The sequence below is a fragment of the Symphalangus syndactylus genome, chromosome 19, assembly GCF_028878055.3.
Source record: "Symphalangus syndactylus isolate Jambi chromosome 19, NHGRI_mSymSyn1-v2.1_pri, whole genome shotgun sequence".
NCBI classification, from domain to species: Eukaryota; Metazoa; Chordata; class Mammalia; order Primates; family Hylobatidae; genus Symphalangus; species Symphalangus syndactylus.
This window is the reverse complement of record NC_072434.2, coordinates 53,114,111-53,138,523: the sequence shown is the minus strand read 5'-3', so window position 1 is coordinate 53,138,523 and position 24,413 is coordinate 53,114,111. Positions and strand designations below refer to the sequence as shown.

Genomic DNA, 24,413 nt, shown 5'->3' with positions numbered 1-24,413 from the left:
TGCTCAAGGACTTTAGTAAGGGAAATGATAGAATTAGATTTGTGTATTAGAAAGATCATCGTGGTGGAGTTATGAAAGATTCTCTGAGTGAGGCTTAAGAGAGTACAGGATGGAGGGCACTATTTGGGTCAGGGAAACGAGTTTAATCCAGTTTCATCACCCTTGTAATAATCCAAGCAAGAAATGATGAAGGGCTGGACTAACGTAGTGGCAGTAGTTGGAAACAGGAAGACTTGTGTTTGAAAAACATTTGACAGAGCACCGTGACCTACTGTGGGGCAGATGAGAGTGATGAATGATCAGGAAGTCAAGAATGGTATCCTGAGACAGAGATTTTTCCAAAAATGTCAAAAATATAACGTGCCATCCTTCATCCCAGAGCTACAGAACAAGACATGTGGATTAGCCATCCAGGTCAAAGGTTCCATGTGGGGCTCAGGAGCAAGGCCTGAGTGTGGGATAAAAATTGTCATTGCACACATAGGACTGGATGAGCTGACCCTAAGAGATGTAGGGAGTGAGATGAACATAGGAGAGAATCCAGGAGGGAAGAGAAAGAAGAGCCTACCAAAGAAACGAAGCTAATAATGAGTAGAGGCTGGACCTGCACCCAGCTCTTTGGACACCAAACTTTTCCACTGTCCCAGAAAGTTGCAGAATTAAGCCATCTGTGGCTTAACATGCCTTGAGAGCATACTGTGTCCTAGGATCTTTATACACATTACCCCATCTAGGACTTAGACACAGCTCCGTGGTTAATGAGACGATCCCCATCGACAGATAAGGAAACTGAGTCTCAGGTCAGCAAATGACCAAACCAGAATTATCCAAGTTTTCTGACTCCTAAGTCTGTGCTCATGTTACTAAACCATGTTTCTCCCTTTAAGATAAGATATGGCTCCTCACTATTTCCTGGGAGAGGCAGACATTAACAGCTATTTACAATTCAATCTGAGAAATGTAGAAATAAAGGTGAATGCTGAGAGCCTCCATTCATAAACAAAATTCTCTGTGCTTTTTTTTTTTTGTACCATGTGGTGATCTAGAGTTGGCTGGATTGTGTATAAATGGTTTTTCTCTAGTAAGACGATAGCACAGTCCATTTGGAGGGCGAGATGAGCCACCACGGAAATACCCAGTCCCACACATGCCTGTGGCTACCCTCTAAAATTCCCAACCTGGCCGGAGGCACTCAGAACAAAACCTCCTGTTCCCTCCCAGGACGACTGGCGCCTAGAGCCTGCCTTTTGCCCCTGCCAGAGGCTTAGGCCAGCCTCGGAGTGATGGCATTGCAGGGAGGCAGAACAAACGGAGCTGGAGCAGCTCCCCGCTCTGAGCGCAGTCATCTCTCCCAGAAGAGGTGTGCGCAGGCTTCTGGGCTTTGTCACCACAGGGAAACTCGGCTGATGGGCACATTGCCTTAGATGAAACTAAGCCAATGGCATGCACTCATGGAGCCAGCTTGGGCATAGACAAAAAGAGAGGCAGGAGCACATGGAAAGAGGCTTCTATTCCCAGCTCCATCATTTCTGATCTTTATGATCCTGGGCAATTTGCTTACCCTCTTCATGCCTGTGTCTTCAGCTATAATATGGGCTGACTGTGTTTGACTCTATGGACTGTCAGGGTAACTCTAAGTCTGAATGCAAATGTACACCTACAAGTCACTTGATATCTGAGTTATGCCCCAGCCTGTACTGAATTCCAAGTCCCCCTAGATTGTAAACTTCAGGAGGAGAGAGACTACATAACTTATTGGCCTGATGTCTGTCTTTCTATATCTTTTCATGTTTAAAACAGTAGTTTGAACTCAGTGTGTATCCAATAAATATTTACTGAATACTAATCAGCTAATGTAAGATGTTTTAGACAGTAGCCATTAAATACAACTCATGAAGTTGACAGAAAAACCCACAATAATCTTGGCCACAGGTTATGGAGCAAAGCAAGTACTAGGGGTACTACCAACAGAGCAAAGTAAGTACTTCAAGCAGCCCCAGGAGTTAGCCCAAGACAATCCCATGAAGCCCAGGCCATGTGAGGGCAGAGTCTGTGTTGAAATAGCTAGCTGAAGAGTTCTGATTGAACAGCTGGGCTAGAACGACTCAACTTCATGAAATCTTAGAAAACCTCAAAGACAAAAGAGATATTAAACATTTCTAGTCCAATCAATTGATTTTGTAGCTGAGGAGAGTTAGTTATAGAGAGGGAAATAAGTTGGTGGTTCATAATTTGGATCCTGAAAGCCCTCCTCTTCTATTTACTAGCTATTTGACCTCCTGCAGCTTCTATTTTCTCATCTGTGAAGTAAATATAATAATATGACCTCTCTCATTGGGTTGTCATGAGTATTAAATGTGATAATATATGTGAAGAACCTAGAACAGTCTGTAGCATATGATAAATGCAAATAACTCTTAGCAATGACTATTTCATTATTTCTAGATGATTTATTATTGTAATTGTTAACTGATTTAAAGGCTCATTTCAATGGATTTTTTTTCCCAACCATAATTGTTTTAAAATTGAATGTTTGAGAATCAGTAGGATCTGTTGATGCAGAACTATACCCATCCTTCAAACCATGTGATCTTTTATTTAAAGTAAAATGCAGAACTTTATATGGGGCCCCCTGAAATAAAAATGTGTTTACAGCCTCATGACTCTGAGCCTTGTCTACATGGCTGTTTCTGCCTGAGCTGCCCTTCCTCTCTGCCCAAGCAAGTACGTCCTCCTCATTCAAGGCCTTGCTTCAAGGTGGTCACCTCTGTGAAATGCTCACCCTTTTCCCAGGCAGTGAGTTATTCCTTCCTTTGGGCTCGTACTGCACTCCTCTCTTACCTTTTTGTAGCACTTGCCATGTTTTGTTGTTATTTTTTTATTTCTACCTGGCTGCCCTGTCAGATTAGGAACTCCCTGAAGAAAGGGACCATGCCACTTTATTATTATTATTAGTAGTAGTAGTAGTAGTAATAGTAGTAGTAATATTTTGCCTTATTTTTGTAGCTTTATTGAGCTCAGTGTCTGACATACAGTATGCAACCAAAGTTTTTATTATTGTTTTTGAAGTTTTTATAATGATATTTATATCAGACACAAAGAGTACACCAAATGTCTAAGTACAGTTTAAACAAAATACCAAAATGAACACCAGTATTCCCACCACCAAACCTGTGAAAGAGAGTATTGCCAATACCTTTTAAGTGTAAGTTTTTAACTGTATAAGTAAATAAATGTTACCTGTTTTCTTAATTTTGCTTAGTGTTTTAGCTCTTTGAGGTAATTTTGAATCTTGATTTGAACATGTCCCATAATAAGCTATTTTTCCAAGTGTTAGCATCTGAAAATATAAGCTTTTCTTCTATATCATCTTCTACTCCATTATTAAGCATATTGATTAAACCAAGACCAAGGACAAATCTGGAGACCCCCTTACATGTTGTGATTACTATTGCCTGTGGTTGTTCAGCCAGTCACCTGACTATGCCATCATACAAGCCTCATTTCAAGGAGAGCTAACTTTTATTTAGTGTTTAACATATAATAAACCATTTATATGTGACAGCTTACTTAATCTTTACAAAAGTCCTCCAGCATTCTTGCATTCCTCCCATTTTGGAGTTGAGGAAACTGAGGCTCAGAAAGGCTGCCTTATGTAAGATCACCTAGCTGAGAATTGGGCAGAGTCAGGACTAGAATCACGATGGGCCTTTGTCCCGACCCATACTTTCTCTTCTGTTGTTCACTGGTATATCAGGAAACACTTAATGGAAACTTTTTAGAAATGAAGATTCCCTAACCTACTTGTCATCAAGGCCACAAGGTTATGTTCAGTTTGAGTAAGTCTGTGTTGGCTCTAACGGCCTTTGCTTTCTGCCCTTCAGAACAGATGAAAGACTCAAAGAAGTAATGGTAGCCTAAAATTAAGACTATAATTTGGCAGAGACAAATACAGACCCTGATGCCTGACTGCTTTCAGTTTTTGTAACACTGGGCACGTTATTTAACTCTCTACCTCAGTCTACATATCTGTACAATAGGAATAATAACAGAATTTTCCCTTAGAGTTACTGTGAAGATTAAGTGATTTAATACATGTAATATGCTTAGAATCAGGCCTTTACTAAGTACACAGTAAGTCTCAACTATTGTTGCTGCCAACAGTGCCGTTATTACTGGGAAGTCAGTGTCCTGCATGGACACCTGTCATCAATGTGGTATGATGAGCTCCCCTTCTTTAGGGTCATGGAGCAGCCTCCAGGCAAAGACAGCCATCAGCATGGAAGGAGCTTTCACAAAAAGATTTTTAAATATTTAGGTTTGTTGCAAAAGATTAAACAACACATAAGTACACAAGTGTGCGTTCTTTCTCTGTCTCTCAAAACAAACTAGGAATTCCTAGATTCTTCTAAGAACACAGGGTTTGAGAGTGACTAGAAGTACTCTTTGTTTCCTTGCTTACACAGGATGTCTGAGGAGAAGCATGTGCTATTCCAGATGAGTGGGCACAAACAGAGGTCAACTCGAAACTTTCTCCCTGGACAGAGCCAAGCAAAACCATTCTCTGACATTTCTGAGCAGCAAAGCAGCAAAGCCACAATCTTCTAATGAAGTCTTGCTGCAGCTGATGCAGTAACATCCCAAAACTGTGGGACAGGGGATGGGAAGAAGGGAAGTGAAGTGTATCCTTCCTAAGCAATTTATGCGTACAAGTAAAGAGCATTATCATAGAGTTTGAGGTCAACATCTGCCTCAGTCCAAATCCCATGGTGGTCATCCATGTACTAACCATAGACAACTTACACAACCTCTCTAATCTGTCAAATGGGGCCAAGAGTTCTGGAAGCAAGGGGCTGCAGGACACAGAAAGAGATGACTTGGCTTTGGCTCTACCTGTGCAAACCCTGGGTCCTAAGTGGTAATGAATATGGACTGCCTCATTCATCTCAAAGAAGCTCTGGGACTTAGGAAAGCAGTTTCTAGAATTGGCACTTGATAAAATTTTCACTGGGCAAAGAAAGGCAAAGTGGTGAAAATAAGTACCAGTTAGTATGCTCTCCTTGTGGCTGGAACATTTGCCATAGCTCACTCATGCATTCTTTCTCTCTCATACACACCACACTCACACTCACCCACCTGAATAATTTCCATGCATGTTTTAAATCTTAATTCATATACCATTTACTCAGAGAAGCATTCCCTGTCACCTAGACTGAATTAGGTACCTCACTTGTGTGCTCTCTTACTACCTTTTGGCTTTCCCTCATTTACTTCTCACAGTTGGTAATTACATATTTGTGTAATGACCTGATTAATATTTGTCTTAAGGTAGCCAATTGTCCCAGTTTGGCTGAAACTGAGGGGTTTTCCAGAAGGTAAGACTTTCAGTGCTGAAACTGGGAAAGTCCTGGCCAAACCTGCGTAATTGTTCACTCTTGTCTGCTTCCCTCTCAAGATCGGATGCTCTATGAGGAGAGGCACTATGCTCTTGTTCACCATTTATCTCTGTGCCTGGCACAGACCTGGACTGGGAACTCAGGAAACATCTGTTGAACCAGTAAAGAAATGAATGTATATGTTAATGTAAGCTGAACTTACTTTTATGAAAGCCTATCTTTTTTCTCCTGAGATTATTCTATTTTGATGTTAAAATGTCCCATTTGAAAAATTGTCCTTATTTGACAAAATTTAAAGTTGACAATGTTATGCTGTTTTTGTTTTTTGCCTTCCTTCCCCCCCTTCCCCTTTTGGGGTTGGAAATCCTACTGATTTGAGGAATCACTAGTTTAGTAAAGAGAGAACTGGGGTAGCTGAGGTCAAGACAAATAAGGTCTGTCCCCGTGCTAAAATGCTAGTAATCACTTCTGTATCCTCTGGGCCTAGCACATTACCAAGCACATAGTAAGGGCTGAGTAAATATTTGTGAAATATATAAATGAATAGATTTTCTGCCCAGCCTCAAGACCTGCTGGAATACAACTTGTATGCCTAACTCCCTTTTCTCCCCTACCCTCTAGCTAAACATTTCTGTGGCCATAAATATGACTTCAGCATTCCTTACTGCTGAATAGATGAGAAGCATGTACCACTGCAGATGAATGAACACATGGTCTATCCCCACCTGTTCTAATTCATCTCTTTAAATGCTTTCCTTACAGTTGAAGGGACTGCTATGGTCTGCTAAAAAATAATAATAATAATAAAATAAAAAGTTAAAAAAATGGCACTATCTTGATTACTAAGATCACCTCTCTTACCCACATGGCTTTGTTCAAGCTCTTCCCTCTACCTGGAATGCCTGTTTCACTTTAGTAAAATCCTACTAGTCTTTTCAAACTTAGCTTGTGTCCCTTTCTCTAAGAAGCCACCTCTGCACCATTCCACTTGTCAAAAATAAAATAAGAACAAGTTAGGGAAAATTTGAAAGTTTACTATCTTACAAAAAGTACCAATTGCCATCAGCAAGACTTCAAGTGGTAAGAAGCTCACCTTATGGCAGTTAACAGTGCAGTTTATGAAGCATTAAAGAGAAAGTATTTTGACCTTTTTAGTCATTGGCTGTTATGTATTAACAGTTTTTTTTTTCAGGGGAAACAGGACTGTTTAAACTGATTTGTCTATAGTCTATTGATTTAATTTTCCTGAATCATGCTGACAAGGACCTAAAGCTTATGTTTTAATTTCATCAAATCATGCTGACAGGGAAATAAAGCTTATGTTTTATGCTTTGTTTATAATGAGAGCTAGCAAGTCAGGGAAATCAGAATGACAAGTTTTACCACTTGACTCTGGACAGTTGGCCTTGGGGTATATATCTAAACGGTGGCCTCTATCTTTGTATAATCTTTAGCACATTCCTCACCTCCTGTGCCCATCCACAATATTTTGTATTTTGTCTTTACCGTCTTGTGAACCACACTATGTTCTATTTGTCTATTTATTTGTATAGCTCCTCCACTAGATGGGAGCTTCTTGAAAGTAAGAACTCTGATTCATCTTTGTGTCCCCAGCACTCAATAGGGGGACAGGATTGCTATTAGGGAGCAGTACATATTTGTAAAAAGAAAGAAATCTATCAGTTATTATAGTCCCCCAAATGCTAAGTTACAGACAAATAGAAAACCTTAGTGACAAACAACAGTAGACATTTATTTTTGCTCACAAGTTTGTTGGTTGGCTAGGTGAGTCTGATGATCTGGGCTAGTCAATGCTGGTCACCTACGAATATTTGCTGGTGTTGCCTGGGTTCTTTCATATATCTGGGACATCACATGAGACAACTGAACAGACTCAGCTCTGTTGCACATCTCCTGTCACCCAGCAGCCTTGTCAGGGCATGTTCTTGTGGCCAAGTTTGAGGAGCGAAAGACAGAACAGAAGCACACAGCCCTTTTGAGACCTAGGCTTGGAAAACTGGCCCAGTGTCACATCTTCCTCATTCTCTTGGCAAAACAAGTCACAAGACTGGCATAGATTGAAGGGGTAGGGAGATAGACCCACATCTCAATGTGAGGGCCTGCAAAGTCTCATTGCAAGGGGTGTTGACACAGGAAGGGTGGAGAATGGGGACCACCTTTGCAATCTCTGCCATAGTGAGGGAGCCAACAGGGAAACACCTTATCAGTTTCTTTCCAAAATGATCATTTTTATTACCTTGACATTTAAATGAATTTTTCAGGAAAGTTTCTAAAAAAAGGAGCCATGGCCTTTCTTGGGAGAGAGTGACTTCCCTACCATAAAAGGCATTCAATAAGAAGCTGAATTCCATGGTCATAGAAATATTAGGAGGAGAACCCTTCCTCTACCCCTGAGAGTCAGTGTTTTCACATATTTTCCATCTTTCTTTCCAGATCAGCAAAGACCCGATTTTTGTACCGGGCGTCTGGGGGCCTTATTTCTCAGCCATGGTACCTGGGTTCTGGCTGAATGAAGGTGGTCAGAGCGTTACTGGAAAATTGGTAAGTTGACACTTTCTCAATAGCGTCATGGATGTTTTTATGTCATTGATTAGTCCATTTTGTCACATGACCCATATACCCAGTATCTGGAGGATTTGCAGACCCCTTAACTGGGGTGTACTTTCTCTTAGTGCACAGCCTAACATGTCGTACACATGCAGCATATGTTGCTCAAGGAAGAAGTGTTACAGCAGGCAGTGATGACCAGCCCTTCTTCTCACCTGATCTTTCCTTATGTCAATCCATTTTTCTCCAGAGTGATGAGAGTGATAGTCTACTTTGTGAAAATGAAATGTTACTCCCCAGCCCAAATCCTTCAGTTTTCCCCATAGCCCCTTGAGACATGGCTCAGATAATATTCTGGCTACATTATACACTTCATGGTCTATCCCCTCCAGTCCCACACATATGCCTGTTATTTACACTAGATTGCTCTCCTCACAGCTTCTCCATGCCTCCTGTCATTGCACTTCTCTGTCCCTTTATACAGGCTTCTTTCCCTGCTTGGAGAGTTCTTTACCATCTCAATAATTTTACTTGTCCTTTAAGATCCAACTCCAGCTCTTAGCACACTCTGTTATTCTTATTGGTTACTAATCCCCTTTTCTAGAACACTCTGAGCTCCTTAAAGACAAGGCCATGCGGGACACAGTGGCTCATGCCTGTAATACCAGCACTTTGGGAGGCTGGGGTGGGCAGACCACCTGAGGTCTGAAGCTCAAGGACAGCCTGGCCAACATGGTGAAACCTCATCTCTACTAAAAATACAAAAATTAGCCGGGCTTGATGGTGGGTGCCTGTAATCTCAGCTACTCAGATACTCTCCTAAGACAGGAGAATCACTTGAATCTGGGCGGCACAGATTACAGTGAACTGAGATTGCGCCACTGCACTCCAGCCTGGGCAACAAGAGTGAAACTCCATCTCAAAAAAAACCCCACAAAATAAAGACAAGTTCTCTTTGTATCCAGCTCAGTGCCAGGTTCATAGAAGGTACTGAATACAAACTTGTTGAATTATTAAGGTTGTCCAATAGGGGAGACAGAAGATTCGTAAAAGTGAGATGAATGCTATAACAGAAGTACACGGTACAGAGTTGGCACAAAGCTAGGTTAGGAAACTCTTTACAGAGGAGAAGGCATTGGTGCTGAGCCTTAAAAGATAAATAAGGACAAACCAGGCAAAGAAGGGTACAGATAGTCTACTTGGTAGGAAACTTGTATGGGAGGAAAGACATGGAAGTGAAAAATAACAAGGCTAATTTAAGGGTAATGGCAAATAGTCCAGAAGTTCAGCTGTGGCACAAACTATTCTTAGAAAAATGGCTTACAATAAAAGTTAGAGAGCAGGGCAGAGACCACATCTCTGTAAAACATGTTAAGGAATTGAACTTCGTCTAGCAGACCAAGGGGAACCAGTGAAAGGTTAGAAGAGTATGTGGACATGTTCATATCTCAGTTGTAAAAATCTCTGCTTAGAAGCCATGAGGGTAAAGGCCTGAGGACACATGGCCAGAGGCAGGGAGACTAGTTTTAGTAGGTTAGTCAACAGACAAAAAGCCACAAGGACTTGAATGAGGACAGTAATAATGATGACTGGGAATTGAGGTCAACAGATTGGCAGGCTTCTGAGAGATCAAATGTGGAATACAGAGAAAGTGAGACCTAGGCTCGGTTACACACACTCACATTTACTGTTAAATTGAAAATATTTGCTTATGTTATGATCTGATTTGCCTACCAACTCTTCTAAATGTTCAGCCAATTGAAAATGATCTTATCCAAAGCTGGATGTGCATGCAAATATCTGTGAGTTTACATTTCTTAGTCTAATCCTATTTTATACATGACTGCCTCAAATTCTCTTTCAAAGTAAATGGAAGCATAGGCGGGTAGATGGATTCAAAGAGCATGTTCTGTGCATTACTGTTGTGCCAGGCTACAGAAATGAATTAAATGAATTGGACCTCATCAGTCCCTGGTTTTAAGGAGCTCATACTTGGATGGGGAATCCCTGAGTATGAAATAAATCATGTTTGATTGGTCTCAGTAACCAATGCTAGAAAAGTTGAGAAGGAAGACATCGTCTATGGCTACAGTACAGTAGAAATGCAGCCCACTTTATATTCTCCTATTTAAACTTGTGCTATGTACTTAGTCAGCTTCCTTTATTTTACTTTAAGTTCCGAGATACAAGTGCAGAACCTGCAGGTTTGTTACACAGGAATATGTGTGCAATGGTGGTTTCCTGCACCTGTCAAACCATCATTTATGTTTTAAGCCCTCCATGCATTAGCTATGTGTCCTAATGCTCTCCCTCCCCATGCCCCCAACTCCCCAACTTGCCCCAGTATGTGTTGTTCCCTTCTCTGTGTCCATGTGTTCTCATTGTTCAACTCCCACTTGTGAGTGAGAACATGCGGTGTTTGGTTTTCTGTTCCTGGGTTAGTTTGCTGAGGATGATGGCTTCCAGCTTCATCCATGTCCCTGCAAAGGACATGATCTCATTCCTTTTTATGAATGCATGGTATTCCATGGTGTATATGTGCCACAATTTCTTAATCCAGTCTATCACTGATGGGCATTTGGGTTGGTTCCATGTCTTTCCTATTGTAAATAGTGCTGCAGAGTTCCAAGATGGCCACACAGGAACAGCTCCAGTCTACAGCTTCCAGCATGAGTGATGCAGAAGACAAGTGATTTCTGCATTTCCAACTGAGGTACCGGGTTCATCTCACTGGGGCTTCTCAGACAGTGGGTACAGGACAGTGGGTGCAGCCCACGGACTGTGAGCCGAAGCAGGGCGAGGCATTGCCTCATCCGGGAAGCTCAAGGGGTCCAGGAATTCCCTTTCCTAGCCAAGGAAAGTCCTGAAAGATGGCACCTGGAAAATTGGGTCACTCCCACCCTAATACTGCACTTTTCCAATGGTCTTAGCAAATGGCACACCAGGAGATTATATCCCACGCCGGGCTCGGAGTGTCCCACGCCCACAGAGCCTTGCTCACTGCTAGCACAGCAGCCTCAGATCCAACTGCAATGCAGCAGCGAGGCTGGGGGAGGGGCGCCCACTATTGCTGAGGCTTGAGTAGGTAAACAAAGCAGCCTGGAAGCTCTAACTGGGTGGAGCCCACTGCAGCTCAAGGAGGCCTTCCTGCCTCTGTAGACTCCACCTCTGGGGGCGGGACATAGCTGAACAAAAGGCAGCAGAAACTTCTGTACACTTAAACATCCCTGTCTGACTGCTTTGAAGAGAGCAGTGGCTCTCCCAGCACAGAGACTGAGATCTGAGAATGCACAGACTGCCTCCTCAAGTGGGTCCCTGACTCCCCCAGTAGCCTAACTGGGAGACACCTCCCAGAAGGGGCCGACTGACACCTCATACAACCAGGTGCCCCTCTGAGACAAAGCTTACAGAGGAAGGATCAGGCAGCAACATTTCTGCAGTATTTGCTGTTCTGCAGCCTCCATGGTGATACTCAGGGTCTGGAGTGCACCTCCAGCAAACTCCAACAGACCTGCAGCTGAGGGTCCTGACTGTTAGAAGGAAAACTAACAAACAGAAAGGACATCCACACCAAAACCCCATCTGTACGTCACCATCATCAAAGACCAAAGGTAAATAAAACCACAAAGATGGGGATAAAACAGAGCAGAAAAACTGAAAATTCTAAAAACTGAGCACCTCTCCTCCTCCAAAGGAACACAGCTCCTCACCAGCAATGGAACAAAGCTGGACAGAGAATGACTGATGAGTTGAGAGAAGAAGGCTTCAGACGATCAAACTACTCCCAGCTAAAGGAGGAAGTTTGAATCCATGGCAAAGAAGTTAAAAACCTTGAAAAAAGATTAGATGAATGGCTAACTAGAATAACCACTGCAGAGAAGTCCTTAAAGGACCTGATGGAGCTGAAAATCACTGCACAAGAACTACATGACCAATGCACAAGCCTCAGTAGCTGATTCGATCAACTGGAAGAAAAGGTATCAGTGATGGAAGATCAAATGAATGAAATGAAGCAAGAAGAGAAGTTTAGAGAAAAAAAGAATAATAAGAAATGAACAAAGCCTCCAAGAAATATGGGACTATGTGAAAAGACCAAATCTACGTCTGATTGGTGTACCTGAAAGTGACGAGGAGAATGGAACCAAGTTGGAAAACACTCTGCAGGACATTGTCCAGGAGAACGTCCCCAATCTAGCAGGGCAGGCCAACATTCAGATTCAGGAAATACAGAGAACACCACAAAGATACTCCTCGAGAAGAGCAACTCCAAGACACATAATTGTCAGATTCACCAAAGTTGAAATGAAGGAAAAAATGTTAAGGGCGGCCAGAGAGAAAGGTCGGGTTACCCAGAAAGGGAAGCCCATCAGACTAACAGCTGATCTCTCAGCAGAAACTCTACAAGCCAGAAGAGAGTGGGGGCCAATATTCAACATTCTTAAAGAAAAGAATTTTCAACCCAGAATTTCATATCCAGCCAAACTAAGCTTCATAAGTGAAGGAGAAATAAAATATTTTACCGACAAGCAAATGCTGAGACATTTTGTCACCAATAGGCCTGCCTTACAAGAGCTCCTGAAGGAAGCACTAAACATGGAAAGGAACAACCAATACCAGCCACTGCAAAAACATGCCAAATTGTAAAGACCATCGAGGCTAAGAAGAAACTGCATCAACTAACTAGCAAAATAACCAGCTAACATGTTAATGACAGGATCAAATTCACACATAACAATATTAACCTTAAATGTAAATGGGCTAAATGCTCCAATTAAAAGACACAGACTGGCAAATTGGATAAAGAGTCAAGAACCTTCAGTGTGCTGTATTCAGGAACCCCATCTCACATGCAGAGACACGTAGGCTCAAAATAAAGGGATGGAGGAAGATCTACCAAGCAAATGGAAAACAAAAAAAGGCAGGGGTTGCAATCCTAGTCTCTGATAAAACAGACTTTAAACCAACAAAGATCAAAAGAGACAAAGAAGGCCATTACATAATGTAAAGGGATGAATTCAACAAGAAGAGCTAACTATCCTAAATATATATGCACCCAATACAGGAGCACCCAGATTCATAAAGCAAGTCCTTAGAGACCTACAAAGAGACTTAGACTCCCACACAATAATAATAGGAGACTTTAACACTCCACTGTCAACATTAGACAGATGAATGAGACAGAAAGTTAACAAGGATATCCAGGAATTGAATTCAGCTCTGCACCAAGCAGACCTAATAGACATCTACAGAACTCTCCAGCCCAAATCAATAGAATATACATTCTTTTCAGCACCACACCACACCTATTCCAAAACTGACCACATAGTTAGAAGTAAAGCACTCCTCAGCAAATGTAAAAGAACAAAAATTATAACAAACTGTCTCTCAGACCACAGTGCAATCAAACTAGAACTCAGGATTAAGAAATTCACTCAAAACCGCTCAACTACATGGAAACTGAACAACCTGCTCCTGAATGACTATTGGGTACATAACGAAATGAAGGCAGAAATAAAGATGTTCTTTGAAACCAACAAGAACAAAGACAAAACATACGAGAATCTCTGGGACACATTTAAAGCAATGTGTAGAGGGAAATTTATAGCACTAAATGCCCACAAGAGAAAGCAGGAAAGATCTAAAATTGACACCCTAACATCACAATTAAAAGAACTAGAGAAGCAAGGGCAAACACATTCAAAAGCTAGCAGAAGGCAAGAAATAACTAAGATCAGAGCAGAACTGAAGGAAATAGAGACACAAAAAAACCTTCAAAAAGCAATGAATCCAGGAGCTGGTTTTTTGAAAGGATCAACAAGATTGATAGACTGCTAGCAAGACTAATAAAAAAGAAAAGAGAGAAGAATCAAATAGACACAATAAAAAATGATAAAGGGGATATCACCGTGGATCCCACAGAAATACAAACTACCATCAGAGAATACTATAAACACCTCTACGCAAATAAACTAGAAAATCTAGAAGAAATGGATAAATTCCTGGACACATACACCCTCCCAAGACTAAACCAGGAAGAAGTTGAATCTCTGAATAGAGCAATAACAGGCTCTGAAATTGAGGCAATATTTAACAGCTTACCAACCAAAAAAAGTCCAGGACCAGACGGATTCACAGCCAAATTCTACCAGAGGTACAAGGAGGAGCTGGTACCATTCCTTCTGAAAGTATTACAATCAACAGAAAAAGAGGGAATCCTCTCTAACTCATTTTATGAGGCCAGCATCATCCTGATACCAAAGCCTGGCAGAGCCGCAACAAAAAAAGAATTTTAGACCAATATTCCTGATGAACATCGATGCAAAAATGCTCCATAAAATACTGGCAAACAGAATCCAGCAGCACATCAAAAAGCTTATCCACCATGATCAAGTGGGCTTCATCCCCGGGATGCAAGGCTGGTTCAACATATGAAAATCAATAAACGTAATCCAGCATATAAACAGAACCAACGACAAAAACTACATGGTTATCTCAATAGATGCAGAAAAGGCCTTTGACAAAATTCAACAACACTTTGTGCTAAAAACTCTCAATAAATTAGGTACTGATGGGACATATCTCAAAATAATAAGAGCTATCTATGACAAACCCACAGCCAATACATACTGAATGGGCAAAAATTGGAAGCCTTCCCTTTGAAAACTGGCACAAGACAGGGATGCCCTCTCTCTCCACTCCTATTCAACGTAGTGTTGGAAGTTCTGGCCAGAGCAATCAGGCAGGAGAAGGAAATAAAGGGTATTCAATTAGGAAAAGAGGAAGTCAAATTGTCCCTGTTTGCAGATGACATGATTGTACATCTAGAAAACCCCATTGTCTCAGCCCAAAATCTCCTTAAGCTGATAAGCAACTTCAGCAAAGTCTCAGGATACAAAATCAATGTGCAAAAATCACAAGCATTCTTATACACCAATAACAGACAAACAGAGAGCCAAATCATGAGTGAACTCCCATTCACAATTGCTTCAAAGAGAATAAAATACCTAGGAATCCAACTTACAAGGGATGTGAAGGACCTCTTCAAGGAGAACTACAAACCGCTGCTCAATAAAATAAAAGAGGATACAAACAAATGGAAGAACATTCCACACTCATGGGTAGGAAGAATCAATATCCTGAAAATGGCCATACTGCCCAAGGGTAATTTATAGATTCAGTGCCATCCCCATCAAGCTACCAATGACTTTCTTCACAGAATTGGAAAAAACTACTTTAAAGTTCATATGGAACCAAAAAAGAGCCCACGTTGCCAAGTCAATCCTAAGCCAAAAGAACAAAGCTGGAGGCATCACGCCACCTGACTTCAAACTATACTACAAGGCTACAGCAACCAAAACAGCATGGTACTGGTACCAACACAGAGATATAGACCAATGGAACAGAACAGAGCCCTCAGAAATAATGCCGCATATCTACAACCATCTGATCTTTGACCAACATGACAAAAACAAGAAATGGGGAAAGGATTCCCTATTTAATAAATGGTGCTGGGAAAACTGGCTAACCATATGGAGAAAGCTGAAACTGGATCCCTTCCTTACACCTTATACAAAAATTAATTCAAGATGGATTAAAGACTTAAATGTTAGACCTAAAACCATAAAAACCCTAGAAGAAAGCCTGGGCAATACCATTCAGGACATGGGCATGGGCAAGGACTTCATGTCTAAAACACCAAAAGCAATGGCAACAAAAGCCAACATTGACAAATGGGATCTCATTAAACTAAAGAGCTTCTGTACAGCAAAAGAAACTACCATCAGAGTGAACAGACAACCTACGGAATGGGAGAAAATTTTTGCCATCTACTCATCTGACGAAGGGCTAATATCCAGAATCTACAATGAACTCAAACAGAATTACAAGAAAAAAACAACCCCATCAACAAGTGGGCGAAGAATATGAACAGACACTTCTCAAAAGAAGACATTTATGCAGCCAGAAGACACATGAAAAAATGCTCATCTTCACTGGCCATCAGAGAAATGCAAATCAAAACCACAATGAGATACCATCTCACACCAGTTAGAATGGCGATCATTAAAAAGTCAGGAAACAACAGGGGCTGGAGAGGATGTGGAGAAATAGGAACACTTTTACACTGTTGGTGGGACTGTAAACTACTTCAACCGTTGTGGAAGTCAGTGTGGCAATTCCTCAGGGATCTAGAACTAGAAATACCATTTGACCCAGCCATCCCATTACTGGGTATATACCCAAAGGATTATAAATCATGCTGCTCTAAAGACACATGCACACATATGTTTATTGTGTCACTATTCACAATAGCAAAGGCTTGGAACCAAGCCAAATGTCCAACAATGATAGACTGGATTAAGAAAATGTGCACGTATACACCATGGAATACTATGCAGCCATAAAAAATGATGAGTTCATGTCCTTTGTAGGGACATGGATGAAGCTGGAAGCCATCATTCTCAGCAAAAAACACCACATGTTCTCACTCATAGGTGGGAATTGAACAGTGAGAACACATGGACACAGGAAGGGGAACATCACACACCCGGGCCTGTGGTGGGGTGGGGGGAAGGCGGAGGGATAGCATTAGGAGATATACCTAATGTTAAATGACGAGTTAATGGGTGCAGCACACCAACATGGCACATGTATACATATGTAACCAACCTGCACTTTGTGCACATGTACCCTGAAACTTAAAGTATAATAAAAAAATTATGATGATAATATTAATTGTAATAATTGTAGCTGAGTATTTTTTTGTGAGAGGGATTTATAGACATAATTCTGTTAAACTTTGAATGATAGTCATAATTACAGTGCCTAATATTATTTTGAAGGCTTGTTTCCAATCTGAATTCCAAGAACTTTTCATGTATTATCTAATCAATACTCTCAAAAGTCCTTTGACCATACCTATAGATACAGTCATTATCTGTATTTTATCGTTAAGTGACTAAAGTTAGCAATCACAGCCTGGAGAGTCTCCTCACCCACCATTGATGGCCTTTTAATATGGTTTATTTACTACTCACCTTTCCTTCCATTTACTAATTCTTGTTTATTCTCTTGTAAATTCCAATCTCTGGTTTTAAAATACATCATTGTCACATAGGACATGATAAGAAAAAGTTCCTTCTTTTTTATTCCTTCTTGCATATGCACATCTTCTCTAATAAGGCATATCTGAAGGTGTCTACTCCAGTAGTACATTGCCCGTGGTTTCAACAATGCCATGCAGTCATAAATACACCACCTAAAGCATAAGAGATGGGAAGTGAGAAAAGAGAGAAAAAGGAAAGTATAGGAGAAGAAACAAGAGAAAAAAAGGAAAGGAAAAGAAATGAAAAATATATTGAAAACCATAGATTTGAAGAAAAGATATTTGTCTCATTTTTACAATTAAGTGCAGATCTTCCATTACAAAGCAATTAATTCTAAGTATGTGAATAGATTTGTATTTTTTAAAAAATCTTCATCTGATTATCCTTAGGATGAAGGAAAAGAAATAAGACAGGATCTTTTGATGTTTACTTCTTCTTAGAAAAGCACATGCTGCCTTCCTAAGGATGATTGATTTTAGTTTCATCACATATCAAGGCTTGTCTCATGCTTGCCGATATTCTCTTCAGAATAGTTGTGCCAAAAAGCATTGCTTTTTCCACAGACTTTGTCCACAAAACACTGACCCTGTGCAGTTCCTACATCCAGATACTGAAGCTTATTTCCAACTAGACCTTGGCCATCACCCTTTCCAAGTGCTCTTCTTTGTCTCACATGGAGTGATTTTTATTGGGGATGGCACTGGATAAGGAAGGCTAAGACAAATTCCTAAGCCACTGCTATGGTGGCATTGACTTTCTGGAACAACTGTGCTTGGATTGAGTCACAAGGTCACAGTGCAACAAGTTAGTATGTGCTCTTGGGATTTTAGGATGTGTACATTGTGAGTGTCTATCTGCCTCCTGCGTCATTGCCAAGGCTGGGACTAGCCTCAGGAGGTCACCTATGGAAGGCATTCTGCTATAAATGGGTGTGTGAATGACTTGCAGTGTGCACAGTGTAGTACAGGTTATGGAGATAATGATTTCATCCCTTCATTCATTCACTCCTTCCATTGCGTTACAGAGATTTCCTGAGTAATTGCACTGGGCCAGCCAAGAATATGGTCACTCCAGTCATCCATCATCAAATAAGAAAGTTGGATACAGAACTGATCATTATAATTTATTGTAGGACATAAAAATAGTACAATCACTATAGTCTACTGGAAAAATAGAGGCTAATACTGAGTACCTATTATGTACCAAATATTTTTAGGCCCGTTAGGATTTGGTGTTTTATCTGATCTTCACAGCATGTGTATGTGGTCAGTGTTGTTATATTAGTTTTACTGATGAAGAAATAGGCTGAGGATGTCAAGGTAATCTGATCAAAATCTTACAGTTGTAAGCAGGAGAGCCACAGTGCAAACCCAAGTTGGCCAGCAGAGGCCCAAGATCTTTCCAAAACTGAATCTGACTTTTGTGGAGGTGCATTTCTGAGTTTTTCTTTCAGTTCTCTGTAGACTTCTTTGAGAAGCAACTGTTGTCCGTTAACATGACATTCTCTTTAAGTGTCTTGAAACAAATACAGTTGGCAGGCTTTGTAAGGCCATGGGAGAAAAATAATTAAATACAATAAATTAAATACAGTATCTGAAATAAATATATAGTAGACGGGCCTAAGAGCTGATTGGAGATGACAAAAGTGTCCGCAGTGCGAATGAGACTTGGACTGGGAGACTTAGGAGAAAGAGAGAGAGAGAATATGAATGAGAATATACATTGAAAAAATTAACACCCTGAGTCTCTCCGGGGCGTGGGAGACAATAGCCAAAGGTCAATTAGCATTGACACGATCTATGTACAGATGTAGGTGTGTCCCCAGCATTTCACATCCGCTAATTATAATTACTTCATGGATACAAGGACTAACTCTGCAAAAACAAATGCCTCCCTGTTCCCTTCTCCTCCCCTGGCTTTTGCTTATTTTTTATATACCCACTGGATTGCTACACAACTTCCTTAATTGGCTTCTTGCCTCTAATCTTTCCCCCTCTAATCCCTTTGTTGCATAGTAGGTATAGAAGTCTTCCTGAAACAGTTATGAGTCTGTCACTTGTGATAGTTCTTCAGTTGTCATTAGAATAAAGTCTGAATTCTTTAGAGTGATGTTTATTTATACAGCCAGTATTTATGGAGTGCTTACTATATTTGAGGTACTGTTCTGAGTGAGAAAGTAGCAGTGAGTAAAACAGCCTCTTCTGCACTCCACCAAGACTCCTGTACCCTTCTCAAGCTTACATCCTAACAGGAAGAGACAGATAATACACAAAAAATAAATAAATTCCACTTTATGGTATAAGTTATTAAGACAAATAGAAGAGGTAGCTTGTGAGTTCAGATGGGAAGGTTGTAGTTTTAAATAGGGTGGTCAGGGTAGACCTCACTGATGAGACAGTTGAACAAAGAATGAGGAAAGGAAGGAATTTAGCTATTTTGAAACCTGGGGGAAGAATATACTAGGTCAAGGGAACAACCAGTGTAAAGATTCTGAGAGGGTTGCTTGCCTGGGGTATCATGGGAATAGCAACATGGTCACAATGGATGCGGCAGAGTGAACCACAATGAGAGTTGCAGGGAACAAGTTCAGGGAGGTGATAGGGTCTACATTATTGGCCACAGTAATAGTTTTTACTCTCAGTGAAATGGAAACCACTGGAATAATGAGCAGAGGAGTGATGTGATATGACAGGTTTTCAAAGAATCATTCTTACTGCTGCCTGCTGTGTTGCTGATTGTTAACTGGGGAGTGGAAGTAGGGGGAGGGAAGCATAGAAGTCAGAAAGAGGCTATTGTAGTAAGCCAGCTGAGTGAGGAGGATGATGGCATGGAGCTGGTAAAGAATGGTTAGATTTTGGATATATTTTGAATGTGGAGCCACCTTCAAACCTTGACCTTGACCTTCACACCCTGATGGATTAAGTGTGAAGTGTGCAGAAAAGAGAGAGGCCAAGGCTTGAGGAATGTAGCATTGCTATCAATGGGTGAAGGTGGATTCAATGTTATGGAGTCAGAGGGAGGAAGGAGTCAAGAATTACTACGTTTTCTGATAGTAGTAACTGATCCCCAAAGTTGATCCTCCATTATCTTCCTTCGTCTTAGTAAAGAGTACCATCATTTATATTTTTATTAAAGCCAAAAAATAAAATAAAAAATTAGGATTAATTCTTGACTTTCTTTCCCCTCTCTCCTCACATCTAATCCGTCAGTAAGTCCTAAGGGTTCCACCTCCAAAATATGTTGCCAATCCATCTCTCTCTTTTCTTTTCTTTCTCCCACTGCTAGCACTGTTGGGCAAACCACCTGTGGCACTTTTCCTATCCTGGTCTATGTAAAGTATATTTTTTGTACACAGCATATAGCTGGATCTTGCTTTTCAGTTTTATGATCTCTGAATTTTACTTGGGTTGTTAAGATACTTTATATAAATACAAATATGATTTGATTTACACCTTTCATTTTGTTATTTGTTTTCTGTGATCACTTCTGTCTTTCCTTCCTGACTTCTTTTGGATTAAATGACTATTTTTCAATTATAAGAATTCAATTTTAAGTTATCTATTGGCGTCTTGGCTTTCTACACATCTTTTTGCATTATTTTTTTAACGGTTGCTCTAGTAATTATAATAAATATCCTAAACTTTCCAGCCTACTTTGAATGCATATTATGATACTTCATGAAAGGTATAAATACCCTTCAACTGTATAGTTCTACTTACCACTCCTATCCCAGCTCTTTATGCTGTAGTTTTGCGTGTGATGTCTACATATGCTATAAACCGAACAATGAAATAGTTGTCATATTATTTGCTTTAAACAATGTATTAGTCTACTCTTGACTACCATAACGAAATACCACAGGTTGGGTGGCTTAAACAACAGACATTTATTTCCTTACAATTTTGGAAGCTAAAAGTCTATGATCAAGGTGCTGGCAAATGCAGTTTCTGGTGAGGGCTCTCTTCCTAACTTGTAGATGGCTGCCTTCTGTGACCTCGCATGGCCTTTTCTCAGTATGTGTATATGAAGAGAAAATGGTTGTATTCCTTCCTTTTCTTATAAGAACACCAGTAATATCAGATTAAGTCCCCACTGTTATGACCTGTTTAACCTTAATTACCCCCATAAGAGCTATATCTCTAAATACAGTCACATTTGGGGTTGAGGCTTCAATATATGAATTTCAGGTGAACACAGTTTAGTCCATGTCAAAGATACATAAATGTTTTAAAGAAATTCTCGGGAGGCTGAGGCAGGAGAATGGCGTGAACCCCGGGGGGCGGAGCTTGCAGTGAGCCGAGATCGCGTCACTGCACTCCAGCCTGGGTGAAAGAGCGAGACTCTGTCTCAAAAAAAAAAAAAAAAAAAAAAAAACAGAAATTCTGAGAAATAAACCATAGTCTTTTGTATTTACCTACATGATTACTATTTTTATTGTTTTTCCTTTCTTTCTGAAAATTTGAGTTTCTATGTGATATCTTTTCCCAAGCCCAAAGAACTTGTCTTAGCATGTCTTACAGTGCAGGGCAACTGGCAAAAGACATTCTATTTTTTTTCAACACATTTATTTTATGTGCTGCCTTGAAAGATATTTTTGCTCACTATAGAATTCTTGGTTTACAGAGTTTTTTTTTTTTTCCATCAGCACCTTAAAATGTCAGTATTTTCTATTCTGACGTTATTATTTCTTATAAGAAGTCAACCATTATTTTTGTCATTCTTTCCCTTTGTATAATATGTCATTTTTTTTCCTCTGGCTGCTTTCAAATTTTCTCTTAATCTTTGGCTTTTATTATGGTATGGTGTGGTCTTCTTTGGATTCATCTTTCTTGAATTTGTAAGTTGATTCCTTTCACCAAGTTTGGGAAATTTTCAGCATTTAATTTTTGTTTGTTTCTTCTCCTTGCTCTCTTCCCTCTTACTGTGACTCCAATTCCACACATATGGTACCTTTGGCTATTGTCTCCCATGCCCCTGAGAGACTCAGGGTGTTAATTTTTTCAATGTATATTCTCATTCATATTCTCTCTCTCACTTTCTCTCTAAGTCTCCCAGTCTAAGTCTCATTCTCATGAGGACACTTTTGTTTGTCATCTCCAATCAGCTCTTAGGCCCATCTACTATATATTTATTTCAGATATTGTATTTAATCAATACTATTACATTTTCATTTTAATTGTTTGTTTCTTTGCTGTTTCCTCTCTGTTTAATAACTATGAGAATATTTTTCTTTTACATCCTTAAGCATTGTTAAAATACCTACTTTAAAATTCTTATCTTCTAACACCTGTGTCACCTCAGATTTGGTGTTCACTAAGTGGCTTTTCTCTTAAGTATGGATTACATTTTCCTGTTCCTTAATATGTATAATGATTTGGGGTCATATTTTGGACATTGTGATTGATATATTCTAGAGACATTGTATTATTTCTGTTTCTCTTTTGAGTATTGATTTTTTGGTTTAGCAGGCAGTTTATTTGGCTGAACTCAAACTTCAAGTTTTGTTACTCTTCTGTGACGAACATGTCCTAAAATCTCTGTTGCATTATTTTAGCCTTAGCTGGACTACTTATGGTGTTCCCATGCACATGTAATTGAGAGATTATCCAGAAATTAGGGTAGCATTTATAGGCACAGTGTTGCGTTCCCTTTCTATGGCTCTCTCTTTCTGACATCCCCTCCACAACTTGCTTTCTAGCTGCTATGGTTGCCTTGAATTCTAACCTCTCATTTCTTAATCAGAAAGACTGTGTATTTCTATCTGAGTATTAGTTATCTTGCATGGCACTGACTGGGGTCCATCCATGGTCAAAAATGTATAAAATCAGGAAACACACAAAGTACTGTTTTTTCCTTCCTTGTGTCTACTCCTCTCCAGTTTCTACCTGGTTTTGGCCACTTTCCAGTGTCTTCAGAGAACTATTTGCTGTATTTTGATCAGCATTTTTAATTGTTATCAAAATATGTCTCATCATTCATTCATTATAGATGTCGGCATTGCTCTAGGCACTGAGGAGTGGAAAATAATGATGCTCTTGCTTTGAACGAGCTCAGAGTATAGGGTAAGAGACAGACATATAACTAAGGATTGTAAAAGAACTTGATAGATGCTACAGTAGAGTAAGGATAGAAAATATCTGTGCTTTATATTCCCATTGCCAGCCTGTGATCTTTGTCTGCATTTCCTATTCTCCATGCCTGGTCATCTCCCTGCCCTTCATACATTACCAAATTTTTCTTAACTTTTCATCATTTTTCTCTCCAAATCAAAATAATTTTTATGGCCTTTAATCTAATAAAAGTATAAACTCTTATGACATTCAAGACACACTGTCTGCCTTCACCCTCTTTATTCATCCATATTTTCACCAGTTTACTAATTCTGTAATTTAGCATACAGTAATCCTATGACCACTGTATGCACAGCACAAATAGATACAAATGCAAAGTGTGGTAAGTGCCACCAAGGAGAAGTACATGGTGCTATCTGTGTTTTTCCTGTGGTTCACTCATCCCACATTTATTCCACAAACCTTTATTAACCACCCATGATATGCTAGGCATGAGGCTAAACCAGTCCCTTACCATTCAAATCGTATATGTCTTTCTATTTTCATGTCTCTACTAACCAACCTCCTTTCTGTCATGCCTTGCCTCTAGCCCTTTACTCTTCCAAACTCTACCTATTTATGGCCTCTCAGCTGAAGCTTCACCTACTGCAACTGTATAATGATTGGCAAATGATTAATCTCTCACTTTGTGCTGCTGTGCATCATAACTATTTCTTATTTTTCAGTGTGTCTCCAGAACCTAGGTACACAGTTCCTGGAGGCACATTAGGCATTTAGTAAATACTAAATAACTGCATTCATGCTTACACCACACATGCTAGGTTCTAGCTTACTCCTGGAAGCTCATTTAAATCTCTCTTCTCTGAACTCCTAAAGCACTTCCCATAAAAAATTAGCATCAAATCAAGTAATGCCTTTAATTATCCATTACTGTTCCCAGTGAGTTTATCTTGATGCTCTCAGTGGATTGCAAACTCAGGGGATCCAGAGTGTGATGAGGATATGGTTCATCACAGTAATGCAAAGTTGAACCTGAAGGAGATAAATATTCAATAACTGCATAAGTTTTTTTTTTTCATTGAAACGACCAATGTCTTTGATATCATTTTGAAACATTTCCACAAAAACTGCATCAATGGTATTCAACAACTTATACTTGGAAGTTCAGTAGACAATATGACACTGTGGTTAAGAACAAGGTCTTAAAATATAGAGACCTCAGTTTGAGACTAGATTTGTCATTACTTTACTGTGACCTTGGGCAAGATATTCAA

The 24,413-nt window shown here is 40.0% G+C and overlaps 1 protein-coding gene across 22 annotated transcripts in view; it reads left to right on the top strand.

Moving 5' to 3' along the window:
* FGGY (FGGY carbohydrate kinase domain containing) overlaps nt 1-24,413 on the top strand; it is a 456,399-nt gene that overhangs the window by 289,280 nt on the left and 142,706 nt on the right. For all 22 annotated transcript variants that reach the window (XM_055235132.2, XM_063613860.1, XM_063613861.1 and 19 more), the window contains one exon: nt 7,851-7,958. In XM_055235132.2, coding sequence (XP_055091107.1) covers nt 7,851-7,958 — 108 coding nt within the window. The remainder of the gene's footprint in view (nt 1-7,850; nt 7,959-24,413) is intronic.